The following is a 16,950-nucleotide window of genomic DNA, read 5'->3' on the forward strand; positions in this document are numbered from 1 at the left end:
GGTGATCTGAGGGGTGAAGGTGCAGGAATTGGGGCGATCTGAGGGGTGAAGGTGCAGGAATTGGGGATGATCTGAGGTGTGACGGTGCAGGAATTGGGGTGATCTGAGGGGTGACGGTGCAGGAATTGGGGATGATCTGAGGTGTGACGGTGCAGGAATTGGGAGTGATCTGAGGGGTGAAGGTGCAGAAATTGGGGATGATCTGAGGGGTGACGGTGCAGGAATTGGGGTGATCTGAGGGGTGACGGTGCAGGAATTGGGGTGATCTGAGAGGTAAAGGTGCAGGAATTGGGGGTGATCTGAGGGGTGAAGGTGCAGGAATTGGGGTGATCTGAGGGGTGAAGGTGCAGGAATTGGGGCGATCTGAGGTGTGAAGGTGCAGGAATTGGGGATAAACTGAGGGGTGAAGGGGCAGGAATTGGGGATGATCTGAGGGGTGACGGTGCAGGAATTGGGGTAGTCTGAGGGGTGACGGTGCAGGAATTGGGGTGATCTGAGGGGTGAAGGTGCAGGAATTGGGGCGATCTGAGGGGTGAAGGTGCAGGAATTGGGGATGATCTGAGGGGTGAAGGTGCAGGAATTGAGGTGATCTGAGGTGTGAAGGTGCAGGAATTGGGGATAAACTGAGGGGTGAAGGGGCAGGAATTGGGGATGATCTGAGGGGTGACGGTGCAGGAATTGGGGTGATCTGAGGGGTGAAGGTGCAGGAATTGGGGTGATCTGAGGGGTGAAGGTTCAGTAATTGGGGTGATCTGAGGGGTGAAGGTGCAGGAATTGGGGTGATCTGAGGGGTGACGGTGCAGGAATTGGGGTGATCTGAGAGGTAAAGGTGCAGGAATTGGGGGTGATCTGAGGGGTGAAGGTGCAGGAATTGGGGTGATCTGAGGAGGTGAAGGTGCAGGAATTGGGGTGATCTGAGGGGTGAGGGTGCAGGAATTGGGGTGATCTGAGGGTTGAAGGTTCAGTAATTGGGGTGATCTGAGGGGTGAAGGTGCAGGAATTGGGGTGATCTGAGGGGTGAAGGTGCAGGAATTGGGGTGATCTGAGGGGTGAAGGTGCAGGAATTGGGGTGATCTGAGGTGTGAAGGTGCAGGAATTGGGGGTGATCTGAGGGGTGAAGGTGCAGGAATTGGGGTGATCTGAGGAGGTGAAGGTGCAGGAATTGGGGGTGATCTGAGGGGTGAAGGTGCAGGAATTGGGGGTGATCTGAGGGGTGAAGGGGCAGGAATTGGGGTGATCTGAGGGGTGAAGGTTCAGGAATTGGGGTGATCTAAGGGGTGACGGTGCAGGAATTGGGGTGATCTGAGGGGTGACGGTGCAGGAATTGGGGTGATCTGAGAGGTGAAGGTGCAGGAATTGGGGGTGATCTGAGAGGTGAAGGTGCAGGAATTGGGGGTGATCTGAGGGGTGAAGGTGCAGGAATTGGGGTGATCTGAGGAGGTGAAGGTGCAGGAATTGGGGTGATCTGAGGGGTGAAGGTGTAGGAATTGGGGTGATCTGAGGGGTGAAGGTTCAGTAATTGGGGTGATCTGAGGGGTGAAGGTGCAGGAATTGGGGTGATCTGAGGGGTGACGGTGCAGGAATTGGGGTGATCTGAGAGGTAAAGGTGCAGGAATTTGGGGTGATCTGAGGGGTGAAGGTGCAGGAATTGGGGTGATCTGAGGAGGTGAAGGTGCAGGAATTGGGGTGATCTGAGGAGGTGAAGGTGCAGGAATTGGGGGTGATCTGAGGGGTGAAGGTGCAGGAATTGGGGTGATCTGAGGAGGTGAAGGTGCAGGAATTGGGGGTGATCTGATGGGTGAAGGTGCAGGAATTGGGGGTGATCTGAGGGGTGAAGGTGCAGGAATTGGGGTGATCTGAGGGGTGAAGGTGCAGGAATTGGGGTGATCTGAGGGGTGAAGGTTCAGGAATTGGGGTGATCTAAGGGGTGACGGTGCAGGAATTGGGGTGATCTGAGGGGTGAAGGTGCAGGAATTGGGGGTGATCTAAGGGGTGAAGGTTCAGGAATTGGGGTGATCTAAGGGGTGAAGGTTCAGGAATTGGGGTGATCTGAGGGGTGACGGTGCAGGAATTGGGGTGATCTGAGGGGTGACGGTGCAGGAATTGGGGTGATCTGAGAGGTGAAGGTGCAGGAATTGGGGGTGATCTGAGAGGTGAAGGTGCAGGAATTGGGGGTGATCTGAGGTGTGAAGGTGCAGGAAGTGGGGTGATCTGAGGGGTGAAGGTGCAGGAATTGGGGTGATCTGAGGAGGTGAAGGTGCAGGAATTGGGGTGATCTGAGGGGTGAAGGTGCAGGAATTGGGGTGATCTGAGGGGTGAAGGTGCAGGAATTGGGGTGATCTGAGGGGTGAAGATGCAGGAATTGGGGGTGATCTGAGGGGTGAAGGTGCAGGAATTGGAATGATATGAGGTGTGAAGGTGCAGGAATTGGGGGTGATCTGAGGGGTGAAGGTGCAGGAATTGGAATGATATGAGGTGTGACGGTGCAGGAATTGGGGGTGATCTGAGGGGTGAAGGTGCAGGAATTGGGGATGATCTGTGGGGTGGAGGTGCAGGAATTGGGATGATCTGAGGGGTGAAGGTGTAGGAATTGGGATGATCTGAGGGGTGAAGGTGCAGGAATTGGGGTGATCTGAGGGGTGACGGTGCAGGAATCAGGTTGATCTGAGGGGTGAAGGTGCAGGAATTGGGGGGGATCTGAGGGGTGAAGGTGCAGGAATTGGGGTGATCTGAGGGGTGACGGTGCAGGGATTGGGGTGATCTGAGAGGTGAAGGTGCAGGAATTGGGGGTGATCTGAGGGGTGAAGGTGCAGGAATTGGGGTGATCTGAGGAGGTGAAGGTGCAGGAATTGGGGTGATCTGAGGGGTGGAGGTGCAGGAATTGGGGTGATCTGAGGGGTGAAGGTGCAGGAATTGGGGTGATCTGAGGGGTGACGGTGCAGGAATTGGGGGTGATCTAAGGGGTGAAGGTCCAGGAATTGGGGTGATCTGAGGTGTGAAGGTTCAGGAATTGGGGTGATCTGAGGAGGTGAAGGTTCAGGAATTGGGGTGATCTGAGGGGTGACGGTGCAGGAATTGGGGTGATCTGAGGGGTGAAGGTGCAGGAATTGGGGTGATCTAAGGGGTGAAGGTTCAGGAATTGGGGTGATCTGAGGTGTGAAGGTTCAGGAATTGGGGTGATCTGAGGGGTGAAGGTTCAGGAATTGGGGGTGATCTGAGGAGGTGAAGGTTCAGGAATTGGGGTGATCTAAGGGGTGAAGGTTCAGGAATTGGGGTGATCTGAGGGGTGAAGGTTCAGGAATTGGGGTGATCTGAGGGGTGGAGGTTCAGGAATTGGGGTGATCTAAGGGGTGAAGGTTCAGGAATTGGGGTGATCTAAGGGGTGAAGGTTCAGGAATTGGGGTGATCTAAGGGGTGAAGGTTCAGGAATTGGGGTGATCTAAGAGGTGCTGCAGCCTCTCACCTTGTGACTTGCCACAAAGTTACAATGTTGCAGTCGGATCACTTGGGGAGGGGAGACTGAAGAAATGCTTTTCCTGCCTGCAGCAGGCTGATGACATCATCTACTGGACTGGAGCTGAAGGACAGCTTTTTAATGATAAATGGCGGAGTTTTTGAATAATTGTGTTGTTGTTGTATATTTCTTCTTGTGTGGAATGTATTTCTGTAGAACTCCCGGAGGTTCCAGTCTTAGCACACTACGGGCTAGATTCAGCAATGATTTACGCCGGCGTATCCATAGATACGCCACGTAAATTCAAAGCTGCGCCGGCGTATCTTCTTTCTGTATTCAGAAAGCAAGATACGCCGACATTAGCCTAAGAAACGACTGGCGTAAGTCTCTTACGCCGTCGTATCTTAGGGTGCATTCTCACGCTGGCCGCTAGGTGGCGCTTCTGTCATTTTCGGCGTAGAGTATGCAAATGACCTAGATATGCCGATTCACAAACGTACGTGCGCCCGGCGGTAGTTTTTTTACGTAGTTTGCGTAAGGCTTTTTTGGCGTAACGTTGCTCCTGCTTCTATGAGGCGCACGCAATGTTAAGTATGGACGTCGTTCCCGTTTCGATTTTTGAATTTTTTACGTTGTTTGCGTAAGTCGTTCGCGAATAGGGTTGGACGTAATTTACGTTCACGTCGAAACCAATACGTCGTTGCGGCGTACTTGGGAGCAATGCACACTGGGATATGTACACGGACGGAGCATGCGCCGTTCGTACAAAACGTCAATCACATCAGGTCATCATAGATTTACATAAAACACGCCCCCTCCTTCCACATTTGAATTACGAGCGCTTACGCCGGCCCCATTTACGCTACGCCGCCGCAACTTACGGAGCAAGTGCTTTGTGAATACTGCACTTGCTCCTGTAAGTTACGGCGGCGTAGCGTAAATACGATACGCTGCGCCGCCGTAAATATGCGCGCCCCTACCTGAATCTAGCCCTACACCTCGGCAGCTCTGTCTTCTCGGCTCCCATTCTCATAGAAGAGGCCCAGTCTAGGTGTTCTAGGTGGGCGGGGGATGGACTTTGCCCGGCAATCTTCTGTATTTGGCCTCAGATGCTCCTAAATATCATTTCCTTCTCTGTTTCCATCCACACGGCACAGCGTCCTTTCAGGTCAGAGCTCCTTCCTGTGTGACGTCACCCACCTCCTGCCACCGACCTGCTTCACAGTCCTGCATGAGACATAAACATGCGGTCCCCGGTGTTGTCTGCTCAGGACCTCCACATCAGACCACACATGACAGAGAACACAAACCAGGAGCGAGCAGGACCGGATCTGGCCTATCAGTTCTGGGGGTGCAGTAAAAAAAAAGTCAGGGGGGCCACAATGTCAGCACTGTGTGTGAGTCACTGACAGTCTGTCACCAACACTAATATGTATTAGACTGTCATTTGATTGGGTGATTAAACAGAACCTGTGACCCCCTTTTTTTTTAGATATCCCTATCAGAGTCCCTCTTTACATCAGCAGTACTCATCAGAGTGCCCCCTTACATCAAGTGTCCGCATCAGAGTGCCCCCTTCATCAGCGTGCCCCCTTCATCAGGTGTCCCCATCAGAGTGCCCCCTTCATCAGGTGTCCCCATCAGAGTTCCCCCTTCATCAGGTGTCCGCATCAGAGTGCTCCCTTGCATCAGGTGTCCCCATCAGAGTGCCCCCTTATCAGGTGTCCCCATCAGCGTGCCCCCTTACATCAAGTGTCCGCATCAGAGTGCCCCTTCATCAGCGTGCCCCCTTCATCAGAGTGCCCCCTTCATCAGAGTGCCCCCTTCATCAGCGTGCCCCCTTCATCAGGTGTCCCCATCAGAGTTCCCCCTTCATCAGGTGTCCGCATCAGAGTGCTCCCTTGCATCAGGTGTCCCCATCAGAGTGCCCCCTTATCAGGTGTCCCCATCAGAGTGCCCCCTTATCAGGTGTCCCCATCAGGTGCCCCCTTACATCAGGTGTCCCCATCAGAGTGCCCCCTTTACATCTGGGTCCCCATCAGAGTGCCATCTTACATCAGGTGTCCCCATCAGAGGGCACCCTTCAGGGGGCGTGCAGCGCAGCGATCGTGGCCGCTCCGTGTCACTAGGACACAGCGCGACCCTGATCTCTGTAAAGAGCCTCGTCCGCAGCTCTTTAAAGCGGATGTTCCGCCAAAAAAATATATTAAAATCCAGCAGCTACAAATACTGCAGCTGCTGACTTTTAATATCGGCACACTTACCTGTCCTGGAGTCCAGCGCCGTCCGCAGCAGAGGACGAGCGATCGCTCGTCACCCTGCTGCTCCCCCCTCCATCCACGCTGAGGGAACCAGGAAGTGAAACGCTCCGGCTTCACTGCCCGGTTCCCTACGGTGCATGCGCGAGTCGCGCTGCGCCCGCCGATTGGCTCCCGCTGTGTGCTGGGAGCCGAGTGTTCCCAGCACACAACGGGGGGGCGACGGGATGTGACGCAACGCCCGTCTTTTGCCCGTGAATGCCGGGCCGGAAGTGGGTGCAGATACCTGTCTTTCGTTCGGCCATGCATTTACATGGGGTCACGCTTCATTATAATACAACACGCCCACTACTTGCCTACTTTGAATTACGCCCATAGGACAAACAGGGGCAGCTGCCCAGGGCCCTGTCACTGTTGGGGGCCCAAAGCAACCCCCTTTGAAAAAAGGGGGGTCCGGAGGTCCCCAGGGTTTTTTTAATATATTTTTATTTTTTATTAAAGGGCCAATTTTTTTTTTAGGGGCCCGGAGGCCCCCAGGGCCCCAGATGGCAACCCCCCTTTTTTTATTTATTTTTAAATAAAAAAAATATTTTTTTTAAATATATTTTTAATTTATTTTTTATTAAAGGGCCAATTTTTTTTTAGAGGTCTGGAGGTCCCCAGGGCCCCAGATGACAACCCCCCCTTTTTTTTATATACAATTTTTTTTTTATATATTTCTTTATTTCTTTTATTTTTTATATATACAAAGGCATGGCAGCCCATTCAAATCAATGGGCTGCTGTACCTGCACAAATGGGGGCTGCCAAAACACATACACTTGAACCAGCCAGGCCCAAAATAAGCTGCAGGGGGGCCCAAAAAAAATGTTTGCCCAGGGCCCAAACCATATTAAAGACGGCCCTGAATACAACAAACAAAAGTAAATTACGTCCAGCCCTATTAACGGACGACTTACGCAAACGGCGTAAAAGTTTCAAATTTCGACGGCCATACTTAACATTGGCTAGGCCAGCTATTTGTTCGACTAACTTTACGCCGGAAAAAGCCTTACGTAAACGACGTAAAAAAATGCCCCGGGTGCACGTACGCTTCTGAATCAGCGTATCTAGCTCATTTGCATATTCTACGCCGAACTCAACGGAAGCGCCACCTAGCGGCCAGCGTAAATATGCACCCTAAGATACGACGGCGTAGGAGACTTACGCCGCTCGTATCTTAGCCTAATTTGAGCTTATCTGGTTTCCAGAATACGCTTAAATTTCCGACGGCGTAGATTCAGAGTTACGACGGCGTATCTACTGATACGCCGGCGTAACTGTCTCTGAATCCAGCTAAGAATATCCAGGCTCAAGCTCAAATCAGTGCCCACAAGTGCCACCAATCAGTGCCCATTAGTGATGCCACTCAGTGCTGGCTATCAGTGCCGTCTATCAGTGGTGCCCATCAATGCCCATCAGTGCCACTTATCCATGTCGCCTATCAGTGCCACCTATCAGTGCTGCCACATATCAGTGACCATAAGTTCGCCATATTAGTGCCTCCTCATCAGTGCCACCTAAACAGTGCCCATAAGTGCCGCCTCATCAATGCCCACCAGTTCAGCCTATCAGTGTCCATCAGTGCCACCTCATCAGCGCACATGAGCGAAGGAGAAAAATTACTTATTTACAAATTTTACTGACAGAAACAAAGTAAATCGATTGGGGTTTTTCAAGATCCGGAGACGAAACTCTCCAGGGACGGTCGGATATCGTACTGAAGATCGAAAGTAAAACTGCAACACTCCCTGGAGAGAAGAATTGCAGAAATGAAACTCTTCTTAAAGGCACGGGTCATCATTGCATAATGGAGAGTTCCTGATTTCTTGCGGCCCCCACCGCCCGCCACTCCAGAAATCTGCAGTGTCATTTTTTTACTTTATCATTCAGAAGAAATTTTTTTATTTTTAACCACTTGCCGCCCGCCAATGACAGATTGACGGCAGCAAAGTGGTTGTAGAATCCTGACTGGACGTCAGGGATTAAAAAAAAAAGTATGCCACCCTAGACCACCAGGGATGAGGAGGACACAAAAAATGGATGCCAATCAGTGCCGCAATGGATGCCAATCAGTGCCCACAATGGGCATCACTGATTGGCAGGCATTGTTTGGCACTGATTGGCATCCATTAGTACAACACATACGATAGTGCTCATCTATGCCCATCCGTGCCACCTATCAGTGCCCATCCATGCCGCCTATCAGTGCCCATCCATGCAGCCTACCAGTGCCCATCCATGCCGCCTATCTGTGCCCATCTGTGCCGCCTATCCGTGCCCATCCGTGCCGCCTATCCGTGCCCAGCCGCGCCGCCTATCTGTGCCACCTATCCGTGCCCATCCGTGCCGCCTATCCAAGCCCATCCATGCCGCCTATCCGTGCCGCCTATCAGTGCCCATCCGTGCCGCCTATCCAAGCCCATCCATGCTGCCTATCCGTGCCGCCTATCAGTGCCCATCCGTGCCGCCCATCAGTGCCACATATTAGTGTCCATCAATGCCACCACATCAGTGCCACCTCATCAGTGCCCATCAGTGCCGCCTTATCAGTGCCCGTCAGTGAAGTACCATCAATGCCCATCAGTGAAGGAGAAAACGTACTTTTTTACAATGTTTTATAACAGAAACAAAAAAAAAAACGTTTTTTTTCTAAATTTTCGGTCATTTTTTTATTTTTTTTGCAGAAAATAAATATCCCAGAGGTGATCAAATACCACCAAAAGAAAGCTCTATTTGTGGGAACAAAATGATAAAAATGTAGTTTGGGTACAGTGTAGCACGACCGCGCAATTGTCATTCAAAGTGCAACAGCACTGAAAGCTACAAATTGGTCTGGGCAGGAAGGTGTATAAGTGCCCTGTATGGAAGTGGTTAAATTAGGGGATTTTGTCAAAATTTCTAATTTCGACTACCTGCATTGTAACCAATGAGGATCCTCTATGTTTTATTTTTCAAAGAAAGAAAAAAAAAAAGCGAAGCCCCTCCCCAAAAATAATTAAAGTGACAGTACACAAATAATGATCAAATACATTACTCTAAACCACTAAACCATTACCCTTACCCCAACCACTTGCTAACCAGGATTTTTCCTGCACTTTTTGGGCTAGATTCACATAGAACCGCGTATCCTTGCGGCGGCGTAACGTATCCGATTTACCTTACGCCTCCGCAACTTAGACGGGCAAGTGCTGTATTCTCAAAGCACTTGCTCCGTAAGTTGCGGCGGCGTAGCGTAAATCGGCCGGTGTAAGCCCGCCTAATTCAAATTTGGATCAGGGGGGCGTGTTTTATGTAAATGTACTGTGACCCGACGTGATTGAAGTTTTTCCCGAAAGGCGCATGCGGCGTCCGTGGAATTTCCCAGTGTGCATTGCTCCAAAGTACGCCACTTAGGACGTCATTGGTTTCGACGTGAACGTAAATGACGTCCAGCCCCATTCACGGACGACTTATGCAAACGACGTAATTTTTTCAAATTTCGACGCAGGAACGTCGGCCATACTTAACATCGGTACGCCGCACTTACGCCACCATATAGCAGGGGTAACTATACGCCGGGAAAAGCCTAACGTAAACGGCGTAAATGTACTGCGTCGGCCGGGTGTACGTTCGTGAATTCACGTATCTAGCTAATTTGCATACTCGCCGCGGAATTCGACGGAAGCGCCACCTAGCGGCCAGCGTAAATATGCAGTTACGATACGACGGTGTAACACAGTTACGCCAGTCGGATCTACGGGAAATCTATGCGTAACTGATTCTAAGAATCAGGCGCATAGATACGATCGCGCAACTTAGAGATACGCCGTTGTATCTCGTTTGAGAATCTGGCCCTAAGTCTACAAGTTTAAATCAGTTTTTTTTTTTTTTTTAATAGAAACTTTATACTTTTTTTTTTCTTAGCAGAGACCCTAGGGAACAAAATGGCGATTGTTGCAATTTTTCATGTCACGCAGTATTTGTGCAACAGTTGTTCAAATGCAATAAAAAAAAAATACATTTTAATAAATAAAAAAAAAAAACACAATATATACACCAATTTTTTTGTAAAATGTGAAAGATGGTGTTACACCGAGTGAATAGATACCAAACATGTCACGCTTTAAAAAAGCCTACGCTCGCAGAATGGCGACAAACTACAGTACTTAATAATCTCCATAGGTGACATTTTAAACGCCAGTTTTAAATGCCAGTTTAGAATTACAGAGGAGGTCTAGCGGTAGAATTATTGCTCTCGCTCTAACGTTCATGGTGATACCTCACATGTGCAGTGTGAACACCGTTCACATGCGCATGCAACTTACATATGCGTTAGCCAGTGGCGGTGCGTCCATAGAGGGCCGCCCCCTCTCGCTCTCGCACCGCCACTGATAAACAATACGCAGATTCATGCATTGCATGAATCTATGTATTGCCGCTGCCGCCCCCTATTCAGATGGCCAGCCTCCTGGTGAGCGACGGTCATCTGAATAACGGCAGCTGGTTGTCTGTGGAAGTGTCCCTGAGCCTGAGGGCTCTAATCGGCTTCCAAATAGTTAGCCAGGGGACGCGAGACAATCTGGCAGCATTTTAGGGGCAACTGGCAGCAATTGATGGGCACAGTGGCGACAATTGATGGGCACAGTGGCGACAATGGCATGGCACAGTGGCGACAATGGCATGGTACAGTGGCGACAATTGATGGGCACAGTGGCAACAATTGATGGGCACAGTGACGACAATTGATGGGCACAGTGGCAACAATGGCATGGCACAGTGGCTGTGTTTGACATGGCACAGTGGCGACAATTGATGGCAGAGTGGCTGCGTATTGGCATGGCACAGTGGCGACAATTGATGGGCACAGTGGCGAAAATGGCATGGCACAGTGGCTGCGTTTGGCATGGCACAGTGGCGACAATTGATGGCGCAGTGGCTGCGTTTGGCATGGCACAGTGGCGACAATGGATGGGCACAGTGGCGAAAATGGCATGGCACAGTGGCGTCAATTGATGGGCACAGTGGCAACAATTTATGGCACAGTGGCAACAATTTATGGCACAGTGGCTGCGTTTGAAGGCATGGCACAGTGGTGACAATTGATGGGCACAGTGGCAACAATTGATGGCACAGTGGCTGCGTTTGATGGCATGGCACAGTGGCGACAATTGATGGGCACAGTGGCTGCGTTTTGATGGCATGGCACAGTGGCGACAATTTTATTTCACAGTGGCAACAGTTTTTGGCACAGTGGCTGCGTTTGATGGGCACAGTGGCGGCAATTGTTGGGCACAGTGAGGCAGTTTTTTTTTTTCGTTTGTTTGCGCCCCCCCCCCAAATTTTTGAGCACTAGCCACCACTGGCTTTAGCTTTTTCACGCAAGCACGGAGGGATGGTTGTGCTTAAATTTTTTTTCTGTTATTTATTTTACATTTTTTTTTACACTGTCCCTTTATTTATATATGTATTTATTTATTTATTTATGGATCACTTTTATTCCTATTAAAAAGAATGTAAACATCCCTTGTAATAGAAATAAGGATGACAGGTCCTCTTTATGGAGAGATCTGGTGTTTATAAGACCCCAAATTTCTTCTTTACCTTTAAAGTAAAAGATTAAAAATAAATAAATAAATGAGCTTCTAATTAACCACTTCAGCCCTGGAAGATTTACCCCCCTTCCAGACCAGGCCATTTTTTTGCGATACGCTTTAGCTTTAACTGAAAATGACGTGTTCTTTTTTTCCCCACACAAATACAGTTTTTTTGGTGGTATTTGATCATCTCTGCGGTTTTAATTTTTTTGGCGCTATAAACAACAAAAGAGCGACTATTTTGAAAAAAAAAAATCATATATTTTACTTTCTGCTATAAAACTCATTCAATAAAAAAAATCGAATTTCTTCATCAGTTTAGGTCAATATGTATGCTTTTATATGTTGATGGTAAAAAAAAAATCTCAATAAGTGTATATTGATTGTTTTGCGCGACAGTTAGAGCGTTTACAAACTATGGGGATAGACTTGTGGACTTTTTATTATTTTTTACTAGTAATGGCGGCAATTAGCGATTTTTAGCGGGACTGCAACATTACGGTGGACAAATCTGACCCTAAGGCCCCTTTCACACTAGTACGACTTGCCCTACGACTTGGGACTGCAAAGTCACATGACAAGTCGTTCCCAATGAACGCCGCTTTGGTTCAACTTTGATCTTACTTCAGCCCATTTAACCACTTAAGACCCGGACCAAAATGCAGCTAAAGGACCTTGCCCCTTTTTGCGATTCGGCAGTGCGTCGCTTTAACAGACAATTGCGCGCTCGTGCGACGTGGCTCCCAAACAAAATTGGCGTCCTTTTTTCCCCACAAATAGAGCTTTCTTTTGGTGGTATTTGATCACCTCTGCGGTTTTTATTTTTTGCGCTATAAAAAAAAATAGAGCGACACTTTTGAAAGAAATTCAATATTTTTTACTTTTTGCTGTAATAAATATCCCCAAAAAATATATAAAACATTTTTTTTCCCTCAGTTTAGGCCGATACGTATTCTTCTACCTATTTTTGGTAAAAAAAATCGCAATAAGCGTTTATCGGTTGGTTTGCGCAAAATTTATAGCGTTTACAAAATAGGGGATAGTTTTTTTGCATTTTTATAATTTTTTTTTTTTTTACTACTAATGGTGGCGATCAGCGATTTTTTTCGTGACTGTGACATTATGGCGGACACTTCGGACACTTTTGACACATTTTTGGGACCATTGTCATTTTCACAGCAAAAAATGCATTTAAATTGCATTGTTTACCGTGAAAATGACAGTTGCAGTTTGGGAGTTAACCACAGGGGGCGCTGTAGGAGTTATGTGTGACCTGAATCGTGTTTACAACTGTAGGGGGGTGTGGCTGTAGGTGTGACGTCATCGATTGTGTCTCCATATAAAAGGGATGACACGATCGATGACGGAGCCACAGTGAAGAACGGGGAAGCTGTGTCTGTCCCGGTCATGAAGCTTCGGACCGGGTCACGGGCGTGCGCCCGCGACCCATGGCTGACTAATAGCATAGCACGTACCTGTACGTGCTTGTGCCCAGCCGTGCCATTCTGCCGACGTAAATGTGCAGGAGGCGGTCCTTAAGACCCCTTTCACACTGAAGCGTTTTTACAGCGTTTCAGCGTTAAAAATAGCGATATTAAAACGCTCATAAAACGCTCTCCATGCATCTCAATGGACCCTTTCACACTGAGTCCTGCAAGCAGCATCTTTGGAGCAGCTTTTGGGCGCTGAATAAAACGCTCCAAAAACGCCCCTCTCCATTAAAATGAATTGAAAGCGCTGTAAAAACGCCTTGCCCTTTCACACGAGGCACTGCAAAAACGCCCTAAAATGTTAGGGTCTTAGCGGTGCTTTACCAGCACATTGGAATTGCAGATGAGGCTTCGTTCGAATAACGCTCGAATAACGCTAGAAAACGCTTGAATAACGCTTGAATAACGCCCCAGTGTGAAAGGGGCCTAAGTGGTTAATATCACTGAAGTCGGATCAAATTTGGATCGCCCTCTTAACTGATCCGACTTCGGCATGCAAATTGTGCTCTCATGATCTTGTAGGGGAACACCACGCCAAATAATAATAAAAAAAAAAGGCATTGGTTTCCCCTCCAAGAGCATACCAGGCCCTTAGGTCCGGTATAGATTTTAAAGGGAACCCAGATGCCGAAAAAACGGCGCGGCGGTCACCCCCAAAATCCATACCAGACCCTTATCTGAGCACACAGCTCGGCAGGTCAGGAAAGGTGGTGGGGACAAGCGAGGGCCCTTCCTCCCTCCTGAACTGTTCCAGGCCATACGCCCTCAACATGGGGGGGTGTGGGTGCTTTGCGGCAGGGGGGTCCCTGCGCCCCCCCACCCCAAAGCTCCTTGTCCCCATATTGATGAGGACAAGGGCCGGTTCCCAACAACCCTGGCCGTTAGTTGTCGGGGTCCGCGGGCGGGGAGCTTATCGGAACCTGGAAACCCCCTTTAACAAGGGGCCCCCCCCCCAGATCTCGGCCCCCACCTATGTGAATGAGCATCGGTACATTGTACCCCTACCCATTCACCTTAAAAAAAAAAAAAGTGTTGGCAATTGATGGGTACAGTGGCTGTGTTTGGTGGGCACAGTGGTGGCAATTGATGGCACAGTGTCTGCGTTTGATGGCAGAGTGGCTGCGTTTGATGGCACAGTGGCAGCAATTGATGGGGACAGTGGCTGCAATTTATTTTATTTTTTTTACGCCCCCCTAAAAATTTTGAGCACCAGCCGCCACTGATTATTCGGGGCCATAAGAATGATAATGATACAATGTAACACTTGTCCTGTCCAGACATGCTGATACAAATGTTTCTATTTGTTTATTGTTATTGTTTTGTATCTCTTTGCAGTGTGCAGGGAGTGCTCAGCCATCCTCCAGCTCCATCCCCTCCTCCATGCTAATCCTGCCATGGCAGAGGGCACATTCTATTACCACCCAGCAGCCCTCTCTGATCCTTCCCTGAGCAGATGTCCCTGGGACTCCTCTCCTCTGCCTGCCCCTTTAAGGAGTTGCTGCCTGCTCTGAGCACTGTCTCTTTAAAAGGCGGTCCCTGCCCCCAGGAGGGGCAGTATATCCATTGTTTCTGCCAGGAGGGTTTTTTTTTTTCCTCGCTGCTTCTGATCTGATTATTTGACGTCCAGTTAAAGGGAAGGCAAGATGGCTGAGCTGGGGAAGGGAGTCTCTGCGGGGAAGATCGCCAGCAACGTGCAGAAGAAGCTGACCAGGGCTCAGGAGAAGGTAAGGCTGCTGCTGCTGGGGAGAAGGAGGAGGAGGAGAGGGGACATGACAGCTCCAGAGAGCCTCTGAGATCTGCCAGTGCAGCGTCATGTCATGCAACATCCACTGGCAGAGCTCTGCAGACACCCGGATCAGGGGAAGCTGCAGCCTGGGTGTATGGGGGGTGGCAGATCCAGGGGAAGCTGCAGCCTGGGTGTATGGGGGGTGGCAGATCCAGGGGAAGCTGCAGCCTGGGTGTATGGGGGGGGGGGGGGGGTGACAGATCCAGGGGATGGATCACCAGGGTGACAGATCCAGGGGATGGGGGGTGACAGATCCAGGGGATGGGGGGTGACAGATCCAGGGGATGGGGGGTGACAGATCCAGGGGATGGGGGGTGACAGATCCAGGGGATGGATCATCAGGGTGACAGATCCAGGGGATGGGGGTGACGGATCCAGGGGATGGGGGTGACAGATCCAGGGGATGGATCATCAGGGTGACAGATCCAGGGGATGAGGGTCCACCAGTCATTGCTCTGTACACTGGGGATCTCCCAGCTCCTGCTGGAGGAGGCATGCAGCTCATTGAAAGCTGCAAAGCTGGAAGCCTGTGTATGAGGGATGACAGATCCCGGGGATAGGGATTTACCAGTCCCTGCCGGAGGAGGCACCCAGCTCATGGGAGCTGTAGATTAAGCAGACTATGCATGGGGATGGCAGATCCATCCAGGGGATGAGGATCCACCAGTCCCTACAGGAGTAGGCATCTAGAAGCCAAGGATCCACTAGTGTTTGCTGGAAGAGGATCTGCAAGCTAGGGGAGCTCTCCATCCCTGATGGGGGGGGGGGGGGCATCTAGAAGGCAGGGATCCCCTAGTTTCTGCTGGAGGAGGGATCTATAGACTGAGGATTTCTCCACATCCTTGCTCAGAGGGGCAGCTAGAGGCCAAGGATCCACTAGTCCCTGCTGGAGGAGGCATCTAGGAGCTAGGAGGGGGGGGGGGGCATTATCAGCCAGGGGTGTTCTCTGTCCTTAAATGGGGGGGCACCTAGAAGCCAGGGATGCCCAAGTGTTTGCTGGAAAAGGCCTCTACAAGCTGGGGAGCTCTCCATCCCTCATCGGGGGCATCTAGAAGCCTGGGGTCCCTTAGTGTCTGCTGGACGAGGCCTCTACAAGCTGGGGAACGTTCCATCCCTGATCGGGGGGCATCTAGAAGGCAGGGATCCCCTCGTTTCTGCTGGATGAGGCATCTACAAGCTGGGGAGCTCTCCATTCCTGATCGGGGGGCATCTAGAAGCCTGGGGTCCCTTAGTGTCTGCTGGACGAGGCCTCTACAAGCTGGGGAGCTCTCCATCCCTGATCGGGGGGCATCTAGAAGGCAGGGATCCCCTAGTTTCTGCTGGAGCAGGCATCTAGAAACTGAGGCTTCCCCCATAACTGTTTAGGGGGGCATCTAGACACCAAGGATCTACTAGTCCCTGCTGGAGGAGGCATCTAGGTGCTAGGGATCTACCAGTCCCTACTGGAGGAAACCGCTAGACGCTAGGGATCTACAAGTCCTTACTAAAGGAGGCATCTAGAAGCTAGGGATCTACCAGTCCATACTGGAGAAGGCATCCACAAGCTAAAGATCTACCAGTCCCTGCTAGAGGAGGCATGTAGAAGCTTGGGGATCTATCAGTCCCTGCTAGAGGAGGCATGTAGAAGCTGGGGATCTACCAGTCCCTGCTGGAGGAGGCATAGAGAAGCTTAGGGATCTATCAGTCCCTGCTAGAGGAGGCATAGAGAAGCTTAGGGCTCTACCAGTCCCTGCTGGAGGGGACATATAGAAACTGGGGATCTACCAGTCCCTGCTGGAGGGGACATATAGAAGCTGGGGATCTACCAGTCCCTGCTGGAGGGGGCATATAGAAGCTGGGGATCTACCAGTCCCTGCTAGAGGGGACATATAAAAGCTGGGGATCTACCAGTCCCTGCTGGAGGGGACATATAGAAGCTGGGGATCTACTAGTCCCTGCTGGAGGAGGCATATAGAAGCTGGGGATCTACCAGTCCCTGCTGGAGGAGGCATCCAGCTAATGGGGGAAAAACTACAAAGTTCCGCAGGAACAGACAGGCTCCTACATCCTGTTTATGGGCAAGATCAAAGGTCTGCAGGATCAGCAAAGCTTATGGGGGACGACAGCGTCTGCCTTGCCCTGCAGAGTGGAGGTTTCACTGTCCTCTATAGCCTTCTGCGCACTAACGTGCCATGGAAGAGTCAGCTGTCAGGGAACTGTAAATCCCAGGCTGCCCTGCGGATAAGATTGCAGTCACACTGACAGCTTTCCCTGCGGGTTGTTGGGAAGGCTACCATGAAGTTGCAGAGGAACTACAAGCCCCAGCGTGGCCATACTCTCATGAGGATAGCAGGCTTTGTGACCTCTTC

The 16,950-nt window shown here is 50.4% G+C and overlaps 1 protein-coding gene across 8 annotated transcripts in view; it reads left to right on the plus strand.

The window, feature by feature from the left end:
* Positions 1-14,325: 14,325 nt before the first annotated feature.
* BIN1 (bridging integrator 1) overlaps positions 14,326-16,950 on the plus strand; it is a 177,038-nt gene continuing 174,413 nt past the window's right edge. For 2 of the 8 annotated variants that reach the window (XM_040358225.1, XM_040358226.1), the window contains exon 1: positions 14,326-14,540. In XM_040358225.1, the coding sequence (XP_040214159.1) occupies positions 14,460-14,540 (81 nt within the window). In that variant the 5' untranslated portion in view covers positions 14,326-14,459. The remainder of the gene's footprint in view (positions 14,541-16,950) is intronic. The other 6 variants (XM_040358228.1, XM_040358230.1, XM_040358227.1 and 3 more) reach the window with 6 other exon arrangements.

Source organism: Rana temporaria, chromosome 6 (assembly GCF_905171775.1).
Source record: "Rana temporaria chromosome 6, aRanTem1.1, whole genome shotgun sequence".
Taxonomy (NCBI): domain Eukaryota; kingdom Metazoa; phylum Chordata; class Amphibia; order Anura; family Ranidae; genus Rana; species Rana temporaria.